This window comes from Piliocolobus tephrosceles, chromosome 2 (assembly GCF_002776525.5).
Source record: "Piliocolobus tephrosceles isolate RC106 chromosome 2, ASM277652v3, whole genome shotgun sequence".
Classification (NCBI taxonomy): Eukaryota; Metazoa; Chordata; class Mammalia; order Primates; family Cercopithecidae; genus Piliocolobus; species Piliocolobus tephrosceles.
This window is the reverse complement of record NC_045435.1, coordinates 38,642,284-38,658,812: the sequence shown is the minus strand read 5'-3', so window position 1 is coordinate 38,658,812 and position 16,529 is coordinate 38,642,284. Positions and strand designations below refer to the sequence as shown.

Sequence of the window (16,529 nt, the reverse complement as noted above, 5' to 3'; positions counted from 1 at the left end):
AAAAGGAGAGGAAATAAGATACAGCAACCTAAAAGAGGTTTTCAAGATAAAGGTTTCTGTTTCTGCCAACAGCAACATCTGAGTTTTAGTGAGACTTCTCGGCACGTGTCTGGATTTTGGATATAGAGGGCCTTGCCTGGCAGAGAGTGGCTGCAAACATTAGTTCTCTGACTGCTCATATTCCCACCTCTTGGCCTGCTCTATGTGCATGGTTGCCATTTTATCTCTGCCTATAAGGAAATGAATTTATACTTGTTCCAGCTTGGTCTTTCTTGGAACAAGTATAAAAGTCCTTATTCCTTCTGTTGCCCAATTAGACACAGAGAAATTTGTAGCATTTGCTGATTTCCGTGGCTGCTTTCAAGCTGTTGATATGACATCACTGAAAGCAGAGCTGAAAGAGATGGTCACAGCAGGCTCTCTTGAGTCACTGTATGCCAGCTCCAGTATCCCACTGCACCTCACCCACAGCTGACTGGTGAGATGGTGGTGCATGACCCAAGAAAGTAGCTCACCTTCTGATAAAATGAATAATCCTGTCCTTCAGATGAAGTTCATTAGTTTTCCCATGCAGAGGATTATCTCTAAGCCCAGATAGGTGCCCTGATTACATCCCTGAACTATTTCTTTTTTTAATTTCCTTTTTTTTTTTTTTTTGAAACAGGATGTTGCTCTGTTGCCTGGGCTGGAGTGCAATGGTGTGATCATAAATCCCTGCATCCTCAACCTCCCAGGCTCAAGCAATCCTCCCATCTCAGCCTCCTGAGTAGCTGGGACTACAGGCATGCATCACCATGCCTGGCTAATACTTTTATTTTTTGTGGAAGTGGGATCTCACTATGTTGCCCAGGCCAATCTCAAACTCCTGGACTCAAGCAATCCTCCCACCTCAGCCTCCCAAAGTTCTGGGATTACAGACGTGAGCCACCATGCCCAGCCCCTGAACTGTTTATGAAGCACCATTTTCATACAAGAAGAATTAACCACATCTAGAAAAGAAGGTTCATTCTCTCCAACATATAAACAAAAATGTGCATGACAGTTTAAGAAAAATGGAAAGATCAACCACAGTCTGAGCGCTCCCCCAGGGACTAATAATAAAAATAGTGTCATAGGGGGCTGGGCTCAGTGGCTCATGCCTGTAATCCCAGCACTTTGGGAGGCTGAGCTGGGTGGATCACCCGAGGTCAGGAGTTTGAGACCAGCCTGGCCAACATGGTGAAACCCGAGCTCCACTGAAAATACAACATTTAGCAGGGCGTGGTGGTACGTGCCTATAATCCCAGCTACTCAGCAGGCTGAGGTAGGAAAATCACTGGAATCTGGGAGACGGAGGTTGCAGTGACCTGAGATTGCACCACTGCACTCCAGCCAGGGCCGTCTTAAAAAAAAAAAAAAAAAAAAGTGTGTGTGTGTATATATATATATATATATATAGTGCCATATATTGTGTCTGTCAGGCACTGCGCTAAGAGGGTGTCTCATTTCCTTCTCCCCTTAATCTTTTGATGAAGCTACTGTTGTCGTCTCCATTTCACAAATCCAAAAACATAACCCAGAGGTTAATATGCACACAGCTAGTCACATGGCCAAACCAAGATCAACCTTGGTGTCTGTCTGCCCTCAAAACTTTGTTCTGAACCATTAAACATAAACACAGAGAATGATACATCTTTCAGTTTTGTAACTCAAACAAGAGGATTATCTTACACAGCAATTTACATTAAAAGTGAATGTTGACCATTCCTTCAAGCTCTTTTCAGCATTAACACTACTTTATATCCACATGGAGGTATGATGTGTGTGCAGATTTAATGTATACGTCTTCTAATAAGCCTTCTAATAAGCACGTATTTTCTTCCTAAATAAGTTGCAGTGAGATAAATGCATTTAATACACCTAACCTACCAAACATTATAGCTTAGCTTATCCTACCTTAAACATGTTCAGAACACTTACATTTGCCTATAGTTGGGCAAAATCATCTAACACAAGCCTATTTTATAATAAAATGTTGCATATCTCGTGTAACTTACTGAATACAGTGTTTACTCTTGTGATCATGTGGCTGACTGGGAGCTTGGCTTGTGCCCAGTATCACGAAAGAGCATCTTACTATATGTCACCAGCCTGGAAAAAGCTCAAGATTAAAAATTCCAAGTACAGTTTCCACTGAATACGTATCACTTTTGCACCATCAATAAAGCCAAAAAGTCCTTAATCAAACAATTGTAAGTCAGGACTATCTGTATTGCCAATTGTATCTACTTTGAACAAGGAAGACAGTGAATACCATGGCTCCAAAAGCTAAGCGAGATGTGTTATTTCTAATAGACATTACGTTAATGGATCTGTGTTGCAATATGCACAATCTTTGTCTGTAGACTTTCATATAATAACAATTACAATAGCTACCATGTACTGACTGTTTACTACACACCAGGAGCAATTTCAAGCACTCTATAGGAATTAACTTACATAAAACAGATTATTTTATTATTCAATTTACAGACCAAGTTTGGTGTGTATACCATTTTTTAAATGATTTTGTGTTTTATTAGTTACCTATAGTTTTCTTCTTCAGTGACATATCCACAGCTTTGGTTTAGTGCAAGCAGGGCATTAAAATCTGTTGAATGAATGCATGGTTATATTTTGTCTTGGAATGCATAGTCTTCTTTATTTATACCAGATTTTGATTTCATCTTCATTTTTCCTATGCTTGTTCCTTCTGTGTTCTAATAGATGGTGGTCCTCTTCTCTGGGACTTTCCTAAAGGCTGCTTTAGATTTGTGGTAGTAGGAATGGGACTGACAGAGTGGATGAAGTCAAGTGCTATGTGTGCAGAGAGGGAGACTTTGATGACAATGGCTATCAGCCCTCCTTATGACTCTGCTCTGTTTTGCTTCTTGTAGGTTTTCAGTGCTGAAATGGCAAAGAGGTCCAAGATGCTGAGTTTGAACAATTACAGTGGTGAGTAAGAAATTCACAGGCGAATAAGTAGTGTCGCCCACCATTGGCTCATTCTATTCTTGATCATCTGAACTAATGGAGGGGAGAAGAATAATAAATAAGCCACGTGTATTGCATTGTGGTCCTGCTTGGATACCTGCCTACTCTATGCCCTGATCATGAGTCTATTCTTGCTTGGTCCAGTTTCATGATATGAACAGAGGAAGTTTGAGTTGCAGTGGATAATCCAAGGTGTGGGTGGTTGATTCATAAATAGAGATCTATAATTTTTTCCCAAGAAAAAGTTCTGGCTTCCATAAACTGGCATTCAGTCACTCTCTACTCTGAACATCTAAATAGGGTTACTTATTGTAATTACAGAAAACACATCTCAGTAATAACAGATAAAAGGGTTAACTCAATGCTACTCAAACCCGAGTAATCACTGGGATCACGATGGAAACTTTAAAAAACAAACAAACAAAAAACCCCCAAAATATGTATTTGTCCCAACTTTACAGATGCTGATTCAGGGACTCTAGGTCTGGGCCAACAATATCTATTCTGAATGCTCCCTAGTCAATTTTGATGCCAAGCATTTTTTTTTTTTTTCTTTTCTTTTCTTTTTGAGACAAGGTCTGGCTCTGTCACTCTGGCTGGAGTGCAGTGGTGTGATGTCAACTCACTGCAACCTCTGCTTCACAGGCTCAAGCCATCCTCCCACATGAGTCTCCCAAGTAGCTTGGACTATAGGCACATGCCACCATGCCCAGTTAATTTATTTTATTATTTAAAATTTTTTTTTTGTTTTTGTTTTTTGGTAGAGATGGGGTTTCACCATGTTGCCCAGGCTGGTCTCAAACTCCTGGGCTCAAGTGATCTGCCTGCCTCCACCTCCCAAAATGCTGGGATTACAGGTATATAACGTCATTCTTTCAGTGGAGTTTGGGTGGACTGAGATGGAATGTTCAGTGGCCTGGCAGTGCTGGAAGTAAGGAAGGAGAGCATTAACATTTCTGGCCTGGAACTGTGCCTTTTATGATCCTGTTTATTTATCTGTATAGTGATGATAATAACAGACTGTTGTGAGGATAATAGATTATGTATGTAAAAATGTTCCATAAATTGAAAGCATTAAACAAATGCCAGGCAATAAATAATGACTGAGAAGATGGACAAACTCCCCAGGTAGCTAAGAGGAGAAAGAGATTCCTTTTGATTGGTAAAGATCAAGAATGGCTTCATGAATGAGATAGTTCTAAGCTGGGCTGTGAGCATGGCAAGATTTCCAATGTCCAGAGAGGGTAGCATGGGGCATCCAAGGTAGAGAAAACCCACAGGAGCAAAGAAATCCAGTGCATGTTTGGGGAACCACAGGGAATCCATTGTGGGTATATAAGAGGAGTTTTAGGTGAGGATAACATAGAAAAGGAACTTTAAAAGGTCTGTATGTCATTAATCTGAATAATGGCGGCAAATGTCACCATTTAATTCAGTAATTCTTGCGTAAAGGAATTATATAGCACAGGACAATAATTGACATAAAAATGATTAATGATGGAACATGGTGGCTGAAGCCTGTAATCCCAGCACTTTGGGAGGCCAAGGCAGGCGATCACTTGAGGACAGGAAATCGAGACCAGCCTGGGCAACATGGTGAAACCCATCTCTACGAAAAATACAAAAATTAGCCAGGCATGGTGGTGCATGCCTGTAGTCTCAGCTACTTGGGAGGCTGAGGTGGGAGGATCACCTGAGCCCAGGGAGGTCAAGGCTGCAGTGAGCCATGATTGTGCCACTGCACTCCAGCCTGGGTGACAAATAAACAAAATGATTGATGATGATGATCTCAGATTATCAAGGAAAGGTTAAACTGTTTAGGAAGGGCTGGGCATGGTGGCTCATGTCTATAATCTCAGCACTTTGGGAGGCTGAGGCAGGCGGATCACCTGAGGTCGGGAGTTCGAGACTAGCCTGACTAACAGGGAGAAACCCCATCTCTACTAAAAATACAAAATTAGCCAGGTGTGGTGGTGCATGTCTGTAATCCCAGCTACTCGGGAGGCTGGGGCAGGAGAATCGCTTGAACGCGGGAGGTGGAGGTTGTGGTGAGTCAAGATCATGCCATTGCACTCCAGCCTGGGCAACAAGAGGGAAACTCCGTCTCAAAAAAAAACAAAAACAAAAAAGCAAACAAACAAAAAAAATTATTTAAGAAGGCAGAGAGGTGGTACGTTATCATTAGAAATATTTAATTCAGCTGGGCACAGTGGCTCATGCCTGTAATCCTAGCACTTTGGGAGGCCGAGGCAAGCGGATCACCTGAGGTCAGGAGTTCAAGGCCAGTTTGGCCAACAAGGCGAAACCTCATCTCTACTAAAAATACAAAAAAGAATTAGCCAGGCATAGGGGCGTGTGCCTGTAATCCCAACTGCTCGGGAAGCTGAGGCAGGAGAATCACTTGAACCCAGGTGGCGGAGGTTGCAGTGAGCCAAGATTGTGCCACTGCACTCCAGCTTGGGCAACAGAGGGAGACTTGGTCTCAAAAAAAAAAAAAAAATAGATAACTCATAGTTAAAATTCAGTGTATTTTGGTGCTGGAAGAGTTATCCTTTAGTGATCCGAACAATTTACTTATCTAGAAGAATAGTGCTCGCTTTGCCAACACATATACTAAAGTTAGAATAATAATTATTGGCCGGGTGCAGTGGCTCACGCCTGTAATCCCAGCACTTTGGGAGGCTGAGGCAAGCAGATCACGAGGTCAGGAGTTTGAGACCAGCCTGGCCAACATGGTGAAACCCCGTCTCTACTAAAAGTACAAGAATTAGCTGGGCGTGGTGGCAGGCGCCTGTAATCCCAGCTACTCGGGAGGCTAAGGTTGCAGTAAGCTGAGATCACGCCACTATACTCCAGCCTGGGCGACAGGGTGAGACTCTATCTCAAAAATAAATAAATAAATAAATAAATAAATAAATAAATAAATAATAATAATTATTATTGGCCAGGCATGCTGACTTATGCCCATAGTCCCAGTGCTTTGGGAGGCCAAGGTGGGTGTATTGCTTGAGGCCAGGAGGTCAAGATCAGCCTTGGCAGCATAGTGACACCCCGTCTCTTAAAAAAAAAAAAAGAAGAAGAAGAAGGAGAAAGAGGAGGGGGGGAAGGGGAGGGGGGGAGGGGGAGAGAGAGGAGAGAGGAAGAAGAAGAAAGGAAGAGAAAGAAGAAGAAGAAGGAAAAGAATTTTCTCTTGATAATAATGGATAAATGAAATATCACTATGCATTGTTTTTATTTTTTCCTAAAAAATAATATCATCTCCCAGACAGAACAAGGGTTTAAACAAAAGTATGCTGCAATATAAAACCTGGGTTACTTCTTACTTTGTCTAAAACCTTGACTTTTGTATTTTTTATCTTTACTCAGAGGAAGACCATCCTCCCTGTGTTACTTCTAGGTCTGTCCTTATACTTCTTTTGTAGCTCCTGTACCACACAACTGAGATCTCAGGAGAATGGTGCTAATTTCCACTGCTGTTCAGATATTACTCACTGGAAGGCATATGCGGGAGCACTGGAGTCAGATGCCCATACCTACTAGCTTCATGGCCACCACTAACTAGTCCTATAGCCATGGGCAAGTTACTTAATGACTCTGTGAATCAGTTTCCTTGTTGGTAAGATGGGACAACTACTAGTATCTGTCTGATAAGGTTGTGAGGAATCCTGAGTAGTGGAATTACAGGTATTTCTTCCTTCCATTATATGTTGATAATTTTCCAATTTTTAAATAATAAACATGTATTATTCTTAAAATCAGAGATTCATTTTTTTAAAAATAATTTTGACTCTTCAAGCTGTGTGTCTTTCAGAGATGTTTGATTTTAAAACTAGTAGCAAGAGGTTAAGGAAAATCCTATTCAGCGGGAAATAATACTTAGTTAACATCCAGGGTGAGATCACAAGGTGAACTCATCTGTGAACTGATAAATGCAACATAGCAGAGGCAAGAGATGATAAAGCTAACCCATTACAAGCTAAACTCTGTTCCAAAGGTGGCTGTAAACAATACAGGTAGATTTCCTTCATACCCAATGCAGCTTTCAGAGATAAGTACTTAATTGAAGCTGCTACTGCTGACAGTGGTGATAATATCACAGGGGTAAAACACTGGCCATGGTGTTTTGTTCTGTACTGTTTTATTTAAAAAAAATTTTTTTTATTATACTTTAAGTTCTAGAGTACATGTGCACAACGTGCAGGTTTGTTACGTATGTATACATGTGCCATGTTGGTGTGCTGCACCCATTAACTTGTCATTTACATTAGGTGTATCTCCTAATGCTATCCCTCCCCTCTACCCCTTCCCCACAATAGGACCCAGTGTGTGATGCTCCCCTTCCTGTGTCCAAGTGATCTCATTGTTCAATTCCCACCTATGAGTGAGAACATGCGGTATTTGGTATTCTGTTCTTGCCATAGTTTGCTGCGAATGATGGTTTCCGGCTGCATCCATGTCCCTACAAAGGACACGAACTCATCCTTTTTTATGGCTGCATAGTATTCCATGGTGTATATGTGCCACATTTTCTTAATCCAGTCTGTCACTGATGGACATTTGGGTTGATTCCCAGTCTTTTCTATTGTGAATAGTGCCGCAATAAACATACGTGTGCATGTGTCTTTATAGCAGCATGACTTATAATCCTATCTAGAACTAGAAATACCATTTGACCCAGCCATCCCATTTCTGCACTGTTTTAAAACCCACTAGTCAGCCGGGCACATTGGCTCACGCCTGTAATCTTGGCACTTTGGGAGGCTGAGGCGGGCAGATCACGAGGTCAGGATATCGAGACCATCCTGGCTAACAAGGTGACACCCCATCTCCATGAGCAATATAAAAAATTAGCTGGGTGTGCTGGCAGACGCCTATAGTCCCAGCTACTCAGGAGACTGAGGCAGGAGAATGGCGTGAACCTGGGAGGCAGAGCTTGCAGTGAGCAGAGATCACACCACTGCACTCCAGCCTGGGCGACAGAGTGAGACTCTGTCTCAAAAAAAAAAAAAAAAACCACTAGTCTTCCATGGTTGCTTATTATAGTCATTTCAGTCCCCCAGTCAACCAGAGAGGAGAAAAGAGAAAATGGGCTTGAAGCTAGATTTCCTGCCATCAATCTGATGGGATTCAACATGGAAAAAATGTGGGAGGCCCAAACATGGATCCAACGAATACTGAGTCTCCAGAACCATCACATCATTGAGAATAATCATATTCTGTACCTTGGGAGAAAGGAACATGACATTTTATCTCAGCTTCAGAAAACTTCAAGTGTCTCCATCACAGAAATTATCAAACCAGGAAGGACAGAGTTAGAGATTAAAGGAGCCCAGGATGACCTCATTGAGGTGGTTATGAACATTGAAGATATGCTTTGTAAAGTACAGGAGGAAATGGCAAGGAAAAAGGAGCGAGGCCTTTGGAGCTTGTTAGGTGAGTAACTTTCTATTAAGTTAGAAAGTAAATTCTCCCCATTGTTCCTTCTTTTGGGTGTGAGCATGTATGTATGGATGTGGGTGAGAGACAGAAGGAGAGAGGAGGGAGCAAACATTCTGATTCTTTGTTAGATCATAAATCTTCGTGAGTTATTTTTTGCTGTCTTTTGACAATCAGGATTATTTGTGAACATACACACAAACACAATTTTATTTACTTGTAATAACCTTGATTGTCTAAGAGGCAATTACATGGACGAATTTTGGCAGTGGTAAAACTCAAGCCCAAGCCATGGGGAAAAGTATACATTTCTAATTCTTCAGATGCAGCACTCAAATGTAGACACATTCTATCAGATTATCTTATTTCTTTTATCAAGTTTTATTATATTTATTTGTTACTGACAGCATTAGGAACCCTAAAATTACTTACCTTGAGCCCTCTCGCCAATGAAATTATACATTGGTAATGTGAGGTACACTCAAGTATCTCCCTTTCAGTGGGGCTAAACTCATCAGGATACATGTGGGAATTTGGATCTGGAGAGATCCTTTCAACAGAGCCCTAGAGCTAACTAGGAAATTATACTATTGAAAATGCCATCTCAGGGCTGGGTGTGGTGGCTCACGCCTGTAATCCCAGCACTTTGGGAGGCCGAGGTGGGCAGATCACCTGAGGTCGGGAGTTCAAGAGCAGCCTGACCAACATGGAGAAACCCTGTCTCTACTAAAGATATAAAAAAAAAAATTAGCCGGGCATGGTGGCCCATGCTTGTAATCCCAGCTACTTGGGAGACTGAGGCAGGAGAATTGCTTGAACACAGGAGGCAAAGGTTGCAGTGAACTGAGATCAAGCCATTGCACTCCAGCCTGGGCAACAAAAGTGAAACTGTCTCAAAAAAAAAAAGAAAGAAAGAAAGAAAGAAAGAAACAAATGCCATCTCGGGAGACATAGATAGATACAGATTTCATTCAACTAATGCATATTGCACCCATGATGTGCCAAGCATTGTGCTAGGTGCAAGGACTACAGCAATAAACAAGATGGACATTGTTCCTGCTCAAAGTCTTATGGGGAACCTTGATGAGCACACAGGTTAGTGATGATAGAGGAGAGCGAAAGCACTGCGGAGAGGCACCTAATCCAGACTTGGGAAGTCATGGGAGGGCTTATCACAGGTGTCATAAATGGAGAACTGGATAATAGGTAGAAGTTAGTTAGGCAAAGAAAGAAAACGTCAAGAAATAAGATCGTCGCAAGGCCTGGATTATGTAAGACCTTATAAATCACGTGAAAGAGTTCAGAGGGTTTCTTGAAACAAATAGGGAACCTTAAAGAATTTTAAGCAAAGTTAAGATCAGACTTGTGTTTTTAGAAAGATCACTGGTTATAATGTGGAGAATGGATTTAGTAAGAGGTGCAAAAATTCAGAGGCAAAATTTCAAAGGACACCTTATTTTCACCATGTGTTTGTAAAAATAATGCAGGAATAAATGGTTACAGTGAGTGAGAGTTCACCATAAATATTGTATCCACATTCCACAGAAAACACAGTGGCAAAAAAAAATGGATAAAAAGAATACACAAGCATAAGAACCAAGATTATGATTTTTACTTAGTTTTTGAAACATAGTGAATGTAGGTATTGAAACTGACACCAGTGTCAGCTTAGGGGAACAGGATACAAAGAAACATGAATCTCCTGTAAAACTTGTGGCATTATTTTGTTTGTGTGTGTGTGTGTGTGTGTGTGTGTGTGTGTGTGTGTGGCATTGCTTTAAATTAACTGAAATCATAAGGTGGGCTAATTCTTCCAGGTATTGACAATTTTGAGTCATGTAAGTCCCTTGTTCTGCCGCAAGATGGCACTTTTGGTAGTTGATGACTAAACATATTATTCCACAGAAGCCTTACAGGTTCAGGAAAACCTACCCTGTCTTAATCAGATTAAGATCTTAATAAACAAAATGGATAATTTTGAGATGAGTTATCATTATAAGGAATACCAAATATCCATCAGAACAATAATTTTATTTTTTAAATCAAAGTTAGGCATCACCTCTCTTTTATGCCACTCTTTTAATCCTTCCTGGTAGGCGTTCCCAATGGCAGAAGTTTGTGATCTTTGGATCCCCAGTGCCCAGTCCAGTGCCTGGCATATAGAAGGAGCTTGGCAAATGTTTGTTGAACTCAAGGAAACTGAACTCTAATATTACACCTTATAAATATGAGCTATTGCTCTCCAAAGTTAATTTACAGTCTTCTGTTGAAGTTTCTGGCCTTTGCAGCTCCTCTGCTATGCAGTTTTGTCCCTCCCACTTTCTCAGATTTACAACTTGGCTCTCTAGTGAGTTTTCCTCAATTCGTCACCTGCTTTTTGTGGTTAAATTGAGCCCATTCAATTAGATAATGAACCAGGGATTAGGTCATTTTAGTATACTTGGTCTTAAGTCAAACTAAAAATAAACCAAGAGAAAACAAGTCTTTTTCAGTTTTCGTTTGTCCACCTGTATATTTAGTCCAGTAAGGAGCTCCTTTGGACAAAAACAGGTTGCCTCTTGAAAAAAAGGATGGGAGAAAAAAAGGAAGGAGGGAGGGAGGGAGGAAGGAAGGAAGGAAGGGGAGGGAGGGAGGAAAATAGGAGGAGGAGAAAAGAGGAAGGGAGGAAAAACAAGACACCATAGACTCTTAATCTCCAAATTTTGCTCTTCTTCATTGGGTGGTATATGAGTGATGCATGTTCCAAGTATTTTGCCTTGTCACTTACAAAAAGCATTGGTGAAAGCCAGGTTTGTAATCTTAGCTATTTACTTACTAGGTGTGTGCTATGGGGCAAGTTACTTATTTGAACTTCAATTTCTTTATTTGTAAAATGGTGTTATTTCATGGTGGTGCCATAATGATCAAATAAGGAAACTGAAAAATTTGAAGTGTTTTACAAATGTCATGTCATTTCCTATCATTCCTTGCTTAATATTTTCTTTTTTTGTTTTTTTTTTTTGAGACAGAGTCTCGCTTTGTCACCCAGGCTGGAGTGCAGTGGCGCCATCTCGGCTCGCTGCAAGCTCCGCCTCCCGGGTTCATGCCATTCTCCTGCCTCAGCCTCCGAGTAGCTGGGACTACAGGCACGCACCACCATGCCCGGCTAATTTTTTGTATTTTTAGTAGAGAAGGGGTTTCACCGTGTTAGCCACGATGGTCTTGATCTCCTGACCTTGTGATCCCCCTGCCTCGGCCTCCCAAAATGCTGGGATTACAGGCGTGAGCCACTGTGCTTGGCCAATATTTTCTAATGCCTGTCTCTTTTTGCTGATAGGCATTGGGGCTAGAAATAAAAACATTCCCTATGAGCAACACAATTATTTCTAATCATTACAGCATTGATTGTGGAGAAGCAAGTATATATTATGCTCCTTTTACTCACATCCCCTTAGCCTCATGGTTCAAATCATCCAAAGACAAATTTATTACCCCTTTATTTTATCCTGACTGCTCATAGTATTATAGCTCTCCTTGCATGTCCTAAATGCATGAGGCACACAATTTAAACTGGCTAATCCCTTCCTCTAAATTTCTAGAATTTGTTTCATTAAATTTCCTTTTTCCTCTCTCAGAGCATTGAAACAAAGTTTTTGTGTTACTCATTTTTAGGACAGTGGACTAATCAGCAACAAAAAACTCAAGACAAAATGAAAGAAAATATATTTCTGAAACGTCCTGTGCCTCTAACTCAAGAGCTTGAAGATCAAAAGAAGCAGTTTGAAAAATGCGGTTTGCAGGTTATAAAGGTATACCTAACAAAGGGGAGGATTTGGCTCATTTTGTTATTAATTAACTTGCTTCTGTAGCCCAAGGAAAAGCTCACCTGCTGATGATTCTGAGCTGGCCGCTCATGGACTTGGAATCCTAGGTCAGTAAGACCGAGAAGAGAGCAAGGCAGGGCAGGCACCAGGGATATAGTTGGAATCGGGAGGTAGAAATGACGTCAGGACACACAGAAGCAAAGATTCCAGATCCAGGAAGCCTGTCTTTGAGCAAAATAAAAGAAATGGAATAGCATTTATCACACTGTGTTATAATTGTTTACCTATTTTTCTATCTCACTAAACTGTGAGCTTAAGAGGGCAGACATTATGTCTAAGTCAGTGAATTTTTGTTAAAGAAATTTATTAGAGAAGGGGCAGGGAATTTTGAATAGACAGAATCAAAATAGGAGAGAATTAGAGGGAGGAGAGACTCTTTTGCAACTTTATATGAAAAGCGAATTGCATGCAAAGTAATATTATGCACATAAGCTCCTTTATTTTTGAAGCAGTATAACAGGCAATTTAAAGAGCTTTGCAGCTCTTTTTCTAGCCTCCTTTTCAGTCTTTCTTTTCTATGATTCTAGGTGGAGAAGATAGAAAATAAGGTTCTTATGGCTGCCTTTCAAAGAAAGAAGGTAATGATGGAAGGAAAACTGCCCAGGCAATCAGTGAGCCACAGGCTGTTTCAGCAAGTCCCATACCAGTTCTGCAATGTGGTATGCAGAGTTGGCTTTCAAAGAATGTACTCGGTGCCTTGCGGTAGGTGTCAATGCCTCATCATTAGGGCTACTCTGTGGGATTTGGTGAGCTGACATCAGTAGATGCTTCCACTAATAGCATTTGTTGTTGTGGGGAAGGGATCATTTGTGACTGCGATTTAGAGGTCACGAATAATGAGCCGGGTCACGAAGTATTCTGCAAAGAGTGGTACTTTTTACTTTTCCTTTGTATCTTTTGTTGTTGATGCATTTTACATTGATGAAAAGTGTGAGCAGTAAGAACTATGATGCACTGTTTTTCTCCTTTATGTGTTTCTGTGTCCTACCTGCAGAGAGCACGTTGAGGCCTTTTTTTTTTTTTTTTTTTTTTTTTTTGCCTTATCTCAACAAAATTATTACCAACAGCACTGAACCATCCTCATCCCTTAATTAAAAGCGCATTTTCCTAAATTTAAGAAAGTTGGTCTTTTCTCTTTCATCCCTTTATTTCCTATAGCCTGCTGGTGGATGAATTAGGTATCATTTGGCAGGTGAGGTGCATAGCATCTTAAGATCCTCTTCAGTCATAGGAGTTCTATGTGTAACTCCCATGTCTGTTTTCAGATGTACAAAAACATTGCATATATAATTCCTATATTGCCCCCTCTACTCCTCAGTCACTAATGAAGATTTCTGGCTTTAGGTCTCTCCAAAGGAGGAAAAGAAGTTTAGTAATAATTATGGAGAGGTACTTAGCAGGGTGGCTTGATTTTGCTTGGTCCGTTAAATATATGGCTCTTGATCTTTAGCTTTCAAAATACGTAGCATGATCCTTGCTGAGGAGTCAATTCCAATAGACTTGGTTTCTAGGATGCAAAGGCTCTAGAAATCATCTTTTCTTTGTTCTGGAGAGAACATAGGCAAAACCTGGGGTAAATATTGAACATAGACAATTACTGGAGATGAAAATAGAGAAATGAATCCCCACCAAGAAGCCTTTTGGGGCAACCAGGAAAGTGATGATCAGTATAGTCCCTTCATTAGCAAAGTCTCAAAAAATCTACAATTTCCATTTGCTCCTAAAGCTGGCTTCTCTGCAATCCCCACCCACTACTTCTGCTTAAATTACTTTCATTAAGATCATTGCTGTGCTCCTATTTTCCAAATCTAGTGAGTATTCTCTTTTCAGTCCTGTGGCAGACCCTGCTACTTGTCTACTCAACATCTATACACATCTTTCTTACCAAAACATCTAAGACCCCCACTATCTTCCCAAGGAATATGGTCCCAAGGGGCCAGACTCATCATCAGTTCAAGTTCAGGCAGTTCTCTCCTTATTTATTTTTCTGAGACAGAGTCTTGCTCTGTCATTCAGGCTGGAGTGCAGTAGCATGATCTTGGCTCACTGCAGCCTCTGCCTCTGAGATTCAAACGGTTCTCCTGCCTCAGCCTCCCACAGGTGTGCGCCACCACACGCAGTTAATTTTTGTATTTTTTTTAGTAGAGACGAGGTTTCATCATGTTGGCCAGGCTGATCTTGAGCTCCTGACCTTGTGATCCGCCCACTTCAGCCTCCCAAAGTGTTGGGATTACAGGTGTGAGCCACCACGCCCAGTAGGCAGTTCTGTCTTAAAGCTTAAAGGCAAGATACTGCCCCCAACTTGCCCATTATATAGTGATACGAAAAGGAGCAGGAAAACTGCAATGAAAACTCTCATGTTGAAAGGGGAGAAGCAAAATACACAACAGCCACTGGCTCACATCACTTATCTACATGCTGCTGATCAGGTATACGGAGGACTCTCTATTCCATGTTGTAAAACCTTTATTTCGCACTCTGGGAAAATCTTCCTTATATATTGTGGCCCTTGGCTATTTCCAGATTCATTGCCTATCAGGGAGCCATGGATTGTCTCACAGGCTGGAATGTGCTCAGACTGTTGTAACCAGGCTTGTGGTTTCTTCAGCAATATAGTTCCTTTAAAAATTAAGTGGGCATGAGGCCTAATTTCTTCTGGTTAAGTTAATGTCTTTATAACCTAACCACAGATCTTGTCTCCATATAGTCTTTCAACTCAAGATTTTGGTCTCTTACCTGCTGTCTGTGTGATCTTCCCTTCTCCCTAACCCTTAGTTTAACAGCCACTGCCTTGAGGCAATTCAGACATGACCCATAATGTGACCTGCACCAATTGACTCATCTCTGTAGGCTGGTGAGAACCCTTAATGGTGGCAGACAAGCCCAGGAGATACCAGTCTTGCTACCACTGAAGCTGTTGTTATTTGGAGTACAAAAGCTCTTAGCTTTTTCAGCCCTGCAATGTTCCAAATTATAGGACTCTCAGTCAATTTAGATGGCCACCCACAGGCAAAGGAGAGGGAACTTCTGTTAAAAAGCTTTATTTTCTTTTTTCTATTTATGTTTGTACTCCAGCCAGTTCTGAATAAATCTCTTGCTTGTAGGACTTGGTTGAGTACAGCAAGAAGGCATCTACACATGCAGTTTCTTATTGGGTTGATTCATTTGTTCCACAGGTATTTATTAAGCACATTCTATGAATCAGGCCCTGTGCTAGGGGTACTAGAAATAGTGCATAAATAAAAAACCATAGAGTTCTTGCCCTTACAATTTATAATCTCATGAGTTCATCTGTTGCCCCTTCTTTATCTTCTCTCTTTTTCTTCTACAATGTCCCCCTTGGTGATGGCACCTATTCCCATGGCCTCAACTCCTACCTCAATGATGATGACTTAGGAATTTCCAACTCTTAACTCCCTACCTCTCTCCTGACCTGCAGGTTCATATATCTGACTCTCTTTTTGACATCTTTACCCAGATGTCCCATAAGTATCTCAAGTTGATCTATTTTCTTGGCCATGATTTTCCCTAAGAAATATGCCACTTGTTTGCTGATTCTCTCTAACCTGGTTAATATCATCACCATCTACCTACCAGGTTTCCTAAGCCTGAAACATTATCATCCTCTATTCCTCCTTTTCCCTCACCTTTATATCCAGGCATTCACCCAGTCCTAGTGATTCAATCTTATGAAGATCTGAGCTCAGTTTCACCTCTCTATTCCTACTGCCTTAGTTCATCTTCCTTTAGTCCTAGACTATTACGAGGTCCTCTCCTTGCCACAAAACACACCCCCTGCCTAATCTATCCTTTACCACCAGAATTATCACACTAAAAATTACTTTCTTGCTTAATATCTGCATTCCCAGTTGCCTATGAGATAAAAGCCCAAACTCCTTAGCAGAGAATATAAGGCCCTAGCTCCCACATCATTTCAGCAGTCATCACCCACTATGTTCCTCAAGACCCCAGCCATAACTTTTTAGAGTTCCCTAAACATGCTGTATACTTCATGCCTCTCTCCTGTTGTCTGTGGAATGACTTCCCTCCTTGCCCTTTCAGTACTACAAACCCCTATTCTTTTTTCAAGACATAGTACAAATGGCATCTGGTTGGCATCTTTCCTGCAGGCCTAGTAAGTATCTTCCTCCTCTGTGCTCCTGCATACCTCCATTCCTTTGTTATGACATCTATAACTTTAATTAGTACTAAAATCTA

The 16,529-nt window shown here is 41.1% G+C and overlaps 1 protein-coding gene across 2 annotated transcripts in view; it reads left to right on the top strand.

The window, feature by feature from the left end:
• The window catches only part of PARP9 (poly(ADP-ribose) polymerase family member 9), a 37,077-nt gene that overhangs the window by 16,050 nt on the left and 4,498 nt on the right, over positions 1-16,529 (top strand). For both annotated transcript variants that reach the window (XM_023214683.3, XM_023214675.3), the window contains exons 7-10: positions 2,916-2,973; positions 8,065-8,445; positions 12,100-12,236; positions 12,839-13,013. In XM_023214683.3, coding sequence (XP_023070451.2) covers positions 2,916-2,973; positions 8,065-8,445; positions 12,100-12,236; positions 12,839-13,013 — 751 coding nt within the window. The remainder of the gene's footprint in view (positions 1-2,915; positions 2,974-8,064; positions 8,446-12,099; positions 12,237-12,838; positions 13,014-16,529) is intronic.